The 12985-nt window shown below is 39.7% G+C and overlaps 1 protein-coding gene across 1 annotated transcript in view; it reads right to left on the bottom strand.

The window, feature by feature from the left end:
• Nucleotides 1–400: 400 nt before the first annotated feature.
• Nucleotides 401–12985, bottom strand: part of DTHD1 (death domain containing 1) — a 41896-nt gene continuing 29311 nt past the window's right edge. Inside the window, exons 6-10 of the mRNA XM_061584730.1 lie at nucleotides 8985–9149; nucleotides 6776–7065; nucleotides 3428–3672; nucleotides 1910–1967; nucleotides 401–702 (exon numbers count right to left, since the gene is read on the bottom strand). Coding sequence (XP_061440714.1) covers nucleotides 401–702; nucleotides 1910–1967; nucleotides 3428–3672; nucleotides 6776–7065; nucleotides 8985–9149 — 1060 coding nt within the window. The remainder of the gene's footprint in view (nucleotides 703–1909; nucleotides 1968–3427; nucleotides 3673–6775; nucleotides 7066–8984; nucleotides 9150–12985) is intronic.

Below are 12985 nucleotides of genomic sequence, written 5' to 3'. Positions count from 1 at the left end.
TTATTGAATTCAATGGGGATGACTCCTAAGTAATTTGGCACAGGATTGCAAATGCAATTCTTAATATAAATAAATCAGACTACTTGCATGTTTAGGTTTTACTGTCTCACAGAGAGTGGCTTGCAATGCCCCCATGGATCCTAAGGCTGCCTGCATCATCACCATACATATTTAAAGTTTCTGTCTACAGGCCTGGCAGAGAAATGGATCACTGAACAATGAAACAGCTTTCAAATACATCTAGTGATAAGCAATTTTTGAAATGGTTTCATTTTAACTTTTGCAATGAATCAGTCATCAAGAAAGAGTAAAAGAAAAACAACTTCATAGACTGCTCCCCCTCCCCATGCCTAATAAAGTAATCAGGATGACAGTAGCACATCCCAATACTGCCTTTCGATCAATGAGTTTTTCTCACAGACACATAGTTCTCCCACTTGAACTGTAGATCTTCAACGAGATCACTCCTGCCACTCTTGTAGAGGTAGCGAGAGAGGAGCTGGAGCTTGTTAGCTGATCGTGGAAGATTCCTGTTCCAGAAGCAGAGGAGCTCATAGATCTGCCCGGTGAGATCATCAGGGCACTTCAGTTTAATAAGCGGAAGAGTGCTTCGGTGGAGAGGCAGAGAGAGGGCGAGGCAAGAAGCGTTATCTTCTGACAGCTCATGTGATAGCCAATATAGTAAGTTGTCCCACAGCGCCTCTGTGAGTAACAAAGGTTAACTTATGAAGGCAATCATTTTCTTAAGGCAACAAATCATGTTTTAAAAGATTCAAGCAGTGATAAGTGGAAAAGAATTCAAGGAAACTGGGCCTCATTCATTCTTGAAAAAAAGGCCAGAAAATGGGCAGAGAAACAAAATAGATATGATGATAATCATGCAACTGGCAGTTGCAGCTTTAGGGTGGACCTGATCCAGATCAGGACTGGACCACAGTGAGAACAAAGGGTGAAATCCTGTCTCCTCCCTCCCCTACACACTGCAGTCCTGATCTAGATTCAACCCCCGTACCCATGGCAGCTTTTTAGTAAACACAAAACAATCACATAATAGCCAGTTACATGATTATCATTACATCTGTTTCAGTCCAGGACCATCATCACACTACCCATGCCAAGTGCTGTTGAAGCCACATAGAACCCCAGCCGAAAGAAAAGCAGGAGATAATGGAAGGGATTAAATCACCCCTGGCTGCCATTTTTCCTCTGTAAAGCATGCCTTCCCATGGCCATTCTGCAGCTAAGCAGCAGAATCTGGGTACTGTACTTGGCAACATAAGCTGGCTGAACAGCATGTATAGGTATACCCTGCTTTAACGTTTGCAACGGGACGGGAGAGTATACTTTAAGAGAAAATAAACTTTAAGTGAAGCAATTGTCTTCACTTGTACTGCACGCAATCACCACTAGATGGCAGCGGTGTCATGCCAATAAAGTGTACGTTATTGCGAAGCGCGCGAACGTTAAGCGGGGTATGGGGACGGATGGAGCATGTACGTTATAGCGAGCCGACGTTAAGTGAAGCAACGTTAAGCGGCGTATGCTTGTAGTTCTGCCGTGAGGCAATCCAAACCTGCAATGAAAGCTCCCCCTTGTGCCCACTGAATGTGGACAGGGAGGGGGAGAGGCTGGAACCCAAGCTGGCACCACTGCCACAACCTGATGGCATCAGGGCTAGTTTGGGCCTGATTGCTGTGCCAGCTCCAGGTTGGCATGGCGACTTGCCTGCCACACTAAGTACCAGGGTTGTGGATGCAGTGGTGGCTCGGCTGCTTCATCATGCCCTGTTGCTGCCTGGCCAGGAGTTAGTTTGCCTTGTAATTTAATGAATTCAGTGGGCCTTACTTCTGAGGAAACATGCACAGAATCACACGGCATGCCATTTGCTGTGGAAAAAAAGTCTTCTTACCTGACGAATCAGGTGATATTCTTTTTGTGCTTTGCGGGCGAGTGATAAGCTTTTCCTTCTATGCAAAGAAAGGTATTCAGAGTAAAAAAACAATGTGACTGAGGAATCAGAGGAACAAACGTTATGAAAAGAATTGTCAATGCGGCCACAGGAGCAGGTATGCTTGGATTAGCTCCACTGCTGACCCGCACCGGCCTTCCTGCTGCCTCCCCCCTCAGTTAATGGCAGTGTCCTGCACTTTGGGAAGCTTGGTAAACAGCACTCCTCCACCCTGCTCTGCCCCACCAGCCACCACTGCGACTCGCTCAGTGTGTGCATTTTATCTTCACAACAACCCTGTGAGATAAGTTAGCCAGAGAGGCAGTGACTGATAGTGTTGTGCATTGGGAACTAGGGATGGAAGGATCTGTCAATTTCAGTTCTCTCAGTTTCTCATTTTTCAAATCTTAAATTCAGTTCTCCACATTTCTGCAGCAATTTGTACATTTAAAAAAAAATCCTCATGGAAATTCTTCAGTATTTTAGCACGAATTTCTCCTAATAAACACACTTTTTTGTATGCAGTTTTGATTAATGTACACATTTTTGGAAGCACTTTCTTCTAACATAACACATTTTTGTATGTTATTTTCACTGATATATTCATTTTATGCACATTCCCCCCCAATATATGCATTTTTGTAGACATTGGTTGGAGAACTGTGTCACAAAATTCAGACACGTGCAAATTTTGAGGTATGGCTGTGTTTCGATTCTCATATTGTTTCAGAAGGTGCAAATTTGATACCTTCTGCTTTAAATGCAAACTGAATCAAATTTCTCTCCCATCCCTATTGGGAGCACCCCGATGAATATGAAGTTTGAACCCGGATCTCCTCAGTCTAACATTGTCCACTGTTTGTTCTTCCTACCACTCATTCAGTATGGGTTGTTCTTACATCACAACATAGTGAAGGGCTTATTCATTCTTAATTTCCCCATGATTGTGTTGGGTGAGCTGTGCAAATGTCTATTTTCCTGCTGAACTTATGGTGAGAGAAGAATTGCCTCTGGGCCTCTCTACAGTTACAAATGATGCAGCACAGCTCATTACTTGCCAGGCAGAAAAAAAAACACTTTGTGTTCTTTGCTGCACACTGGCTGGCTTCCCTAAAGGACCTGCTATTTCACCCTTTCCCCAAAGCGAATCTTTTTTGGGGAAGTAGGTAGCAGGGAAGGTGGCCGCTCTGTTCCTTTCATTCTGCCAGTCCCTCTTTAACTTACATGGGGGGACACGTGGCGGGGAAGGCTAGCTCCATTACCAAACAGCTTGGTTCTTCTGTCCACTGTGGGGCAACGTCTGCAATCACTTGGAACTCAGATGCTGATCACATTCAGGACTATAATGTAGTAAGAATGAAGCAGATTTTTGCTTTGTGGCAGATTGGCAGTGTGCCCGATAGCCAAACACAGTTTTCTTACTCCTTTTATGAAGAAGGAACACTTTGCCTTCATTCAGAATGTGGTTAAGCAACATACCTTTGGCAAGGTTAGATCCAATTTGCAGAGAAGGGTCTGATGCTGGTAGTCTTCAGGTAAGAGAGGTTGTTCCAAGTTCTTAGCAATTGCTTCTTTGCTCACTTTGTAAAATAAGGTGGTTCCTTTGTAATGGGGTGAGCTGTAATTGCCAAATTCATCCACTTCCTTGATTTGGAGGTCAAGCCTCGACTTTCTCTGTGCATGAAAAGTAAGTTTGTAGGTTTTTCCAAAGGCCATCCCGTCATCTGTACATATACATTGGAAAAAAGGGGGGGATATGATTGCCTAAGTTGATACAATATTTACAAATGTTGTGTGCTTTATTTATTAGCAACTGTTTCATTAAAAGTCTTACACAAAATACTCCTTCCCGCAACCCTCCACCATACCCTCTGGTTCCCCTTTAGAAAAAATAAGACTGGCATGCCCTAAATCATGAAGCATGCAACTTTCTGATTGGTTCACTGTTCATTTTCTTCACTATTATATGACCACATTCTCACCACACATTTATTCCACTATTATTCCACTTTAAACAGTCATGGCTTCCCTCAAAGAATCACAGGAAGTGTAGTTTGTGAAGGGTGCTAAGCGCTGTTAGGAGACCCCTATTCCCCACATAGAGCTACAATTCTGAGTTCTCTGGGACTGACTGTTAAACCACTTGGGGAACTGTAGCTCTGTGAGGGGAAGAGGAGTCTCCATACAACTCTCAGAGCCCTTAACAAATTACAGTTCCCAGAATTCTTTGGAGGGAAGCCATGACTGTTTAAAGTGGAATAAATGTATGGTGTGAATGTGGCCTAATAGAAATACAATGGTTACAAAGGGATCTAAAAGTGCTTATATTTAACAGGATTCCACTTCTTGTTCCTAAGGGCACACCCAACCATAGCGTTCAAAGGATTTTGTAAAATGTCGGATGAACTTTCAAACCTGCTATGGCCTCCTATACCTGGTAGTCTACATCACAGGATAAGCCTGTCTCACCACCAGCCATCTGCATAGTTGCATCTGCACATGCAACCCAAACATTAGATGTGTGTGGCCACAGTGCAAGGCAGCAGGGGTGAGGCTCATCTGTGTGGTCCCATGATCCCCTCATATATTTGTTCAGTATATGGGTGAATCTGAAACCCACTCCCTGGTTGTTTAATAATAATAATAATAATAATAATACCTTTATTTCTACCCCACCTTTTGGCCAAAGGCCCTCAAGTTGGCTTACAAAAAATAGGCAGAAGCATAAAAATACATAAATGAAGGCAATACAATTTACAAAAATTAAATAACAAATATCATTATTTAAAAAAACAGCAATTACAACATTAAAAAACAACCATTACAATTTGTACCCCTGCAGATGTTGCTGGAGTGGATTGGATGTATGAATTGTCACCTGTTCACATGGTTATCATGCAGGCAAAAGTTTTAACTGGTCAAGTGAAGTTTAGTTTAGTTTAGTCTTTAGTTTAACTCACTGTTGGGCATTTCTGTTTGCAAGTTTGTTCATTTATTGCTTCATTTATAATACAGGAATTCAATTTGTTGACAGCAGCAAGAATGGTAGTATGTCAAAGCTGAAACAATAGTACTCACCCCTCTTCTATAGATTCTTGGCTTATAAAATTTGGGATTTGGTATACATGGTTAAATTAACAAACTTTGTTAGGGTAAGAGAAGGTAGGCAATATGAAAATATTTTGTAGAAAAGAGGAGTTTGTTTATTACTTATTGAAACAACTAGGTGCAGGACTCAGTGAATCTGTATAGTTGGGAGATATTTAAGAATTCTAAATTACTTAATTGTTGCTGTGATAATTAAATTAACATGTGATAATGTATTGGAATTGTTATGTTATTGGATTATATATGTGGGATAATATATTGGAATTGTTTTGTTATACTAGTGTACTATTTTTATATGCTTTTATATTTTGTCTAATAAAGATTCAATTAAAAAAAAGAGCCCCATTTTAATATTTAGATACCGGAATGAAAGGTATCAAACATATTCAAGATAACATTCCGGATTGTCCTACTTAGGACACTCCTACTTAGAGGAGATCTATTGAAATTCATGAACCTAAATTAGTCATGTACAGTGAGTCATCAGTGAGTCTATCCTGAGTAGAACTACCATTGAACACCACCCTCTGTGTTTCAAGGATGAACCACAGCTTGATCCCCACACCTGGTTTCAAGAGGGCCAACAAAGATGCAAAGGACAATTCAGTGCAATGTATCTTTTGGAGAATGAGCCATCAGAATGAATGTTGATGTTGTTGTATATTGGACATTCATGGACAAACTGCAGCTTGATTACCACACTCAATTTAAAGCAGAGGCAGAAAAAATATAGAACAATGTGATGGTTTACCTGACTTGAAGACTAGGGGATCAGAATAAAAAATAATGTGCATGTTAAAATTAGCTAATTGGGGCATATTTTTCTTTGGGAAAAAAATAAGTGGAATGAAATAGGGATTTATGGATTGTTCAAGTGTCATGTGGTATATACCATTGTATAATCCTTTTTTTTTAATGAAAGAAAAAAGTATGGCATGAAGTCTTTCAATTTTTTTTTAGTCTCTGCTGGCTCTTCCATGCATCAGACATTGCTTATGGCCACCATGCATGCACGGACAACTCCTTGGTGGTAGAACTTTTCAGACAAGCTATGGATGTCATGGATAAGAAGGGAACAGATTAAAAGCATAGTGCCATGGAGTGTATACCGTAGAGTGAATTATATATGGTCACAACATAAAGTGGCACATTCAAGAAAGGAAAATGGTAATATGATTTTCTTTCTCATGTGAAGAGGCAAATCAGCATTACCTTCATAATGGCTCATTCACTGATTGTATAAGCTATATGTCAGTACATTGTAACAGGCATTTAAATTGTTACGAAGTTTTTGATTTATACACTTAAGAAGTTGATTTTTAAAAGAAGAAATTTTAAGAAACACAGTAGAAAACTTTTGAGCATCTTGGTCAATTCTTATTGCATATGGGTTTATGTGAGTGAGTGAGTGTGTGTGTGCGCACGTATGTGTGCGTGCGTGTACATGGACCACTCTAAAAAGACTATACAGGAAAACCCAAAGTGGAAAAGAAAACAATTATTAAACAAGGGCAATTAACACAAAATTGAATTCTTTATATGCAACAATGTGAATAGTGTTCCTTTTCTTTCTTTCTTTCTTTCTTTGGTTGTGTGTTATGTATAGTTTTATACTGTTCTGATATTTGTATGGCAAAGAAGAAATAAAAAGTTTTTTTTTTAAAAAAAAGAATGGCTCATTTATTCACAGTGTAGTTACGCAGCAGAAAACTGATTTACCTGAAGCATAAATATTTCCACTAAATCGAAAATAAACCTGTTCTCCTTCTCTCAGCTGAAATGGCTGAGAGGGATCGGGAGGGCTGGTGAACCCCTCTTCACGCAGACCCTGCAGCTCCAAGTTCAGTTCCTTGGATGGAACCAGTAAGACAACTATCTTGTAAGGATCTTCTTTTTTCCGATACAGTACTACTTTCACTATGATGTTGTGGATGGCTTCCTCCAGATTTTGAATAAACTGAACTAGATGTGTGTTGTCCATTGCAGAGGACAGGCGAATGATAATAAAGCTACATTTTTTAAAAAAAAGAGAAATATATATGTATTTTATTTATTTATTTTATTTAATTAAGCTTATATACCGCCCGACTAGCAACAGCTCTCTGGGCGGTGAACATTATATATATAACTGCTTGAGATGAAATAAAAAAACCAATCATTGATTGCAGTTGATACACTATTGATCTGTGCGAAGTTACTCAACATTCTCAATATTCAACCATTTCATTAGTGCAATACATGGTGCTCTGTGAACGCCAGGGTTGGTTCACACATACAGGTTCTTCACTCATTGGCTGTAGCATCAAGTGGTGACTTTCTCATGGGAATGGAAGATAAGTCCTATTCAGGCATTACCAAGCAAAGAGGCAAGATGGGAACAGCGGGCCCATGTGTTTAGTCCCAATCCCAAGGTCAAGTGACTTGTCCCAGCACTTTGCATGATGAGGTTGAACTTCTTCAGCAGTGAGCCTTTTTATGCATGGAGGCTCCTTGCACAAGTGGGAACCCTGGAAGATCAGGGATAACAATCATGTGGGGAGCCTTTAGGAGTACAAAAGACTCCCTACTTCAAAGATTGCCCTCATTATGTGAGGAGCCATAATAAGTCATGTGATCTCAGGAGCAGAGCTAAATGCATGGCCCCATAGCACCAGTGTACCCATGTTGCCTCTTTGCACTTTAAATAGGGCTACACAGCCCAGCACATAGTAAAAGCATTCATAGAATGTACCACTTTAGTCTGAAGACAAAGGTTTGCATGACTGATTGCTCCCCCATTAAAAACAAACAAACATTCCCTATGCAACGAAAACTAGGACAAATGCATGTAGATTTAAGGTGGGGAAGGGTGCCATTACCAACATCCCAGCATGTGCTGCCTCCAGTGCAGATCTTCCCACATTCTGCATAAATGTCTGAAGGGATCTAACCATGTTTGAGTGAATGCACTTAGAAACCACTCCATCATCTGAAACCCTGATCAGACAGGTCATGGTTAGAATCAATGTTCTGACCTTCACATTCAATACATGAAGATTGGGTATAAAGTTGGCACACATTGGGACATGGGGGGGACTTACATGCATGATCCCTCCCCACTTTAAGCCCACACCCAAATGTGTGAGTCAGGTTTAGGTGAGAGGGGAAAGGGTTCTAGTAAAAATTTATCCCAGACATACTAGTTTTCAATCATGCTATGTCCCACCTACAGCTTGGGTGTTGGAGAATTCCGACAAAAACAGAAAAAGAAGTGGAAATTGCTGCAGTTTGTGTGTTTGTCTGTGATCAAGAATGGAAATCAGTCAAGCAAATGCGACCAGTATTCATTCACATCGTTGTTGCTGAAGTCCGCAAACAATACATATTAATGACTTTTTAAAACATTGTTTTGACATTTTCTTTACACTAACATGAATGTAAATTATGTAACATGTTAAATTGTGGGCAGTGAGATGAATAACATAGTGTTTAGTGGAAACCGCACTGCAGTGGAATGGAAACAGTGCTGCGTGTGATGAATGCAGGTCAAAATGGAAATAGCTGCCATCTCACATTCCTAAGTGGTTCAGTCCAGGAACAGTTTTTGCCATGAAATGTGGTGTTTGCATATAAAGCCTCCAAGTCATCCAATGTAATTACCCAATATAAACTCAGAAAGAATGTTAATAGTGGGGGCCCACAACTGTGAACCACCTATAAATATGACATTGATGCAGAAATTTTAAAACTATTAAAAAGAAATGAGGAAAGTTGAATTAATGACTTGCATTTCTTTCCTTGCTTCCACTGAAAAATAGAGCTCATCTTCCCTGTGGTGAAATATTTCATTGGATTTCACTGTAAACATGTCAAATGTTTTCTGAACATTTCCTTTTGCAAAATGAATATTGTACCTTCACATTAATCTAACTATTTGATTTTGTCTCACCTGTCTAAGGGCTCATTTAATTCAAATGACACAAGGCCATTCCGTGCATTTTGCACTGGGATGTCATCCAACACAAACCATTCATCTTCTTTGCTTCTGTACCCCAGTAATTTCAAGGATTCATTGAGATTCTCCCCAAGTTTTCTTGGAGAAGCACTCATCACTCTGGAGAATCATAAGATCACATGATAAACTTACTTTTTTTAAAAAAGACAAAACCACAGCTTTCTGAAAACACTTGTGCTTATCTTGGAGAATCTCCTTCCACAGAATACTGTTAAGTTGTTATAGGGTCTGTTACTCTATTGACCACAGTGAAAACATAACCTTTTCTTTGTAGTTTTTTTGTATCATTTGCTAGTTGGTAGTAAACCCTGGATGGCTCCACACCTGTCATTAATGTCCCGTTTAGACTTTGTCATTATTTCCAGTGTTTGGGTTTTGAGTGTCAATGCTTATGTTGCCCAAATGGGACCACCCATGCACAAGAGGGAGATTCAGAGGAAACCCAAGATTTGCAGAAGTATATATATAAAAAACATTTTTTAAAAAAATGCTAAGCGGATGAGAACTGCCAAAAAAACCAGCTCAACTGAGACTGAGTGTATGCAGTGACCACGACATGCTGACCAACTATTGAGGGGGAGTGTAACTGGAATCCTAAATAGAAGCATTCCACACTGCAGTGTTTTGTGCTGTCTCCCTTGTTTAAATAAAACCTCTTTCTGGAGGTATCTGAAGCCACACCTGTTTGCTAGGTGGGTGGTATAAAGATTTTTTAATTTTTTTAAAAAAATCCACTTTGGTCAGAGAAAGAAAACAATTTGAATGTGGAAGCCAGCTAGGGAAATTTCTAACTGGCTTTTGAGAATCTCAGTGTGCTGTACTTAAGGTTAGCAATTCTTGACTGTTCATGCTTGTTTTAACCCTGCTCAGCATGGATATGTATAAATTAACTGGCTTTTTTTTAATGCCTCTCTTTACTGTAATGCCTCTATTTGCAGTGAGATTGACTGTAAACTGCCTGATTTCACTCCCTTAATTGCAGCAATTGCTTTTCATGTGTTAGAATGGAATTTAAATACTGCTCTGGAGAACACTCCAGTTCTTCAAAATTTTACCAATGATTCCTTAATGGGAAGATCCATGGGGAGAAGATCCATAATGGCAGACAAGAGTCTCTGAAAAATAGCTTGCTCATTAAGACCAACATCCCCCTGTAACATATAGCCACAGAGGAAGCCACTCTCAGTTGAAATAAGCAACAGGGAATCCTAGAAGGCCTGAGTTTCAGTTGCAGAACATGTCTCAGAATCTTGTGCAATGAACAGTGATTCTGTTACATAGGCCAAATCTGTACTATACATCTAAAGCAGTATCATATTACCTTAAACAGTCAGGGCTTCTCCCTGGGAAGTGTAGTTTGCTAAAGATGTTAAGAGTCCCCTGTTGCCCTCACAGAGCTACAGTAATCAGAGTGGTTTAACAATCAATCCTTCTTCCCAGGGAATCCTAGAATTGTAGTTCTGTGAGGGGAATAGGGGTCTCCTAACAACTCTCAGCTCCCTTAACAAACTACAATTCCCAGAATTCTTTGGTGGAAGCCATGGCCATTTAAAGTGATATATCACTGTTTTAAATATATGGTTCAAATGGGGCCATAGTTAGAGCTTCTTTGGCAGACAGCTTAACGTGGAATGTCTTCTTTGAAAGTGGATTATTAAAACCCACCATTTTAGGGTGTATAAAAATGGCCAATTTATAGGAGTCAGATGTGGAAATATGCACCCCTGTGCCACACTGTGTCAACAAAAGCTTGTGTTGTTTCCTTGACCTTCTGCTTTGAGGCAAAGTTGCTTTGAGGCAAAGACAGAGTAACAAGCACATATTGCTGAATGAAATCTGCTCCATGATATCATAATTGTGTTACTGTTATTTCTGTATTGCATTTTGGTTCCAGTCCCATTAAAAGCAGCTTCTAGCAATACTGCATCATGGAGTAATTTGAGGCTCAGGGAGGGCCTGAGTTAGGCTTGCCAGGTCAGAAATATCCCAAACCCTGAGATTTAAGGGGTGGGCCCTAGTGATCTCATGGGGTGGACCATAGTGATGTCACAGGGGCAGGCCCGAGTGATGTCATTAAGCATGATACATTAAGCATCAACTACAGTTGCTTGGAGCATACAGCTCAAACAAAAACATTTCTCTGATTGGAAATTAAGATAGAACTCTTAGCTAAAAGATGGACCCTGGGTAGGGAACATTTAATTTAGCCTACTTGCTTCTGGCAAGAAAGGTTTAAGTGCCCTCATGCCAGGCCAGAAGGCCACTGTAGAAAGAAAGGAACCTAGTGTTGTGGAGATGTTAGATGGGAACACTCAGGAGTAAAGATGGATGCCCCTGAAGGCTGCAATCCTAAACACACTTACCAAGCGACTAAGCTCCATAGAACTCAACAGGACTGACTTCTGAGTAGATATGGTTTGGATTGTGCTGTTCGTACAACTTGACTAGGGATCCTCTGCAAAGATATCCATATCCAATGGGGTTAGCAACCCCCTTCTTGAATGCCCTTCCCCTACCTTTTAATATGGTTGCTCCAAATGTGTTTACAGATTTCACCTATCACTTCAGAAAGAGGTCTAAGAAAGAGTAAGAAGATTCTCTACCTTTTCTGTCTACATTGTGGTCTGCTATAAACTCACTTTGGGCTCATCTACACAGCGGTTTAGTGTGTGTTTGGTGCTACTTGCATCCCCTTTTAATTCATATGGTTCATATGATGTTACTGGCAAACAGAAGCTATGATGCAGTTTTCCCTCTAAATTGGTACTAACCCAATCTGCTGATAATTTGAAAAGTTTAGAACAATATAGCTCCACTTCGCTTCACATGTCTTTAAAGATGGTTTGCTTTGATGGTGTTTAGTGGGCGGGTGAATCATCACTTTCAGCAATTCTCCCTTCTTCGCCCACCAACTCTCCCATGAATTCCATTTTGTTTCCAGTGGTTTATCTAGCAACTTCTGACTGCTCTGTACTCCCTGCTTCACAGTTTGCTGCAGTCTTCCCTTCTTCCCTTCCTTTCTCCCCAAGCAAGCTTCCTTCACTCCTTTTGTTTCCTAAGAAATCTAAAGTGGATTTTTTTAAAAAAAAAAGTCATCTCAAAAATATTGATATCAGTATTGATATTTTCAGAAAATATTGATATTAGTATTGATATTTTGAGAAAATATCAATATTGGTATTGATACTTTCAGAAAATATCAGTATTGGTAATGATATTTTCAGAAATATTTATATTGATTTTTTTAAAAAAATACCAATATTATTCTTGCCTGGACATTTTTTTTCTTAATAATTTTGTTTGTTGTTTAGTTTGATTTATGTGAATTGTATTGTTTTCATTGATGTATTTTTATATTTGTGTTTATTTCTCTTTGTAAGCTGCCTTGAGGGCTTTTGGCCAAAAGGCGGGGTATAAATAAATTTATAATAATAATAATAATAATAATAATATGTTGATTTGTTTTTCCAGCAGGGAAAAAATAACTCAAAAGAAGCAAGGGGCAGTGAAGAAAGGGGGCAGATAACCCCACTCAGGTCAAAAATATTTGATATGCCCAGTAATTGAGCAACCGGAGGGAGTTAAAATGTAAAATTAGAGGGCAGAGCCACAAGGAATATCAACACAAATCCTTCCCAGAGAAATGCCTACTTGTGTGAATGGAAAACAATGGATTTGAAGCTACCATTGAGCATGAAGTGTGGACCTTGCAAATCTATTATGATGGTAAAAGCTGTGTATTTGCTACAAAGGAATGCTCCCATGTGGATAAGCCCTTTGACAACCAACCCAAATCCAGTGATTAATATTTCACAGAGAGAAAACACACATGGTTGGTCTACTTTCACAAGCAGCAGCTTGGGAAAAACAACAATTGCAGCCACACTTCCCAGTATGTGAATTCTCTTTTACCACTATTGGGCAGGAAACAAACC

Source organism: Rhineura floridana, chromosome 9, assembly GCF_030035675.1.
Source record: "Rhineura floridana isolate rRhiFlo1 chromosome 9, rRhiFlo1.hap2, whole genome shotgun sequence".
Classification (NCBI taxonomy): Eukaryota; Metazoa; Chordata; class Lepidosauria; order Squamata; family Rhineuridae; genus Rhineura; species Rhineura floridana.
Note: the sequence above shows the minus strand (reverse complement) of the source record. Positions and strands in the feature narration are given on the sequence as shown.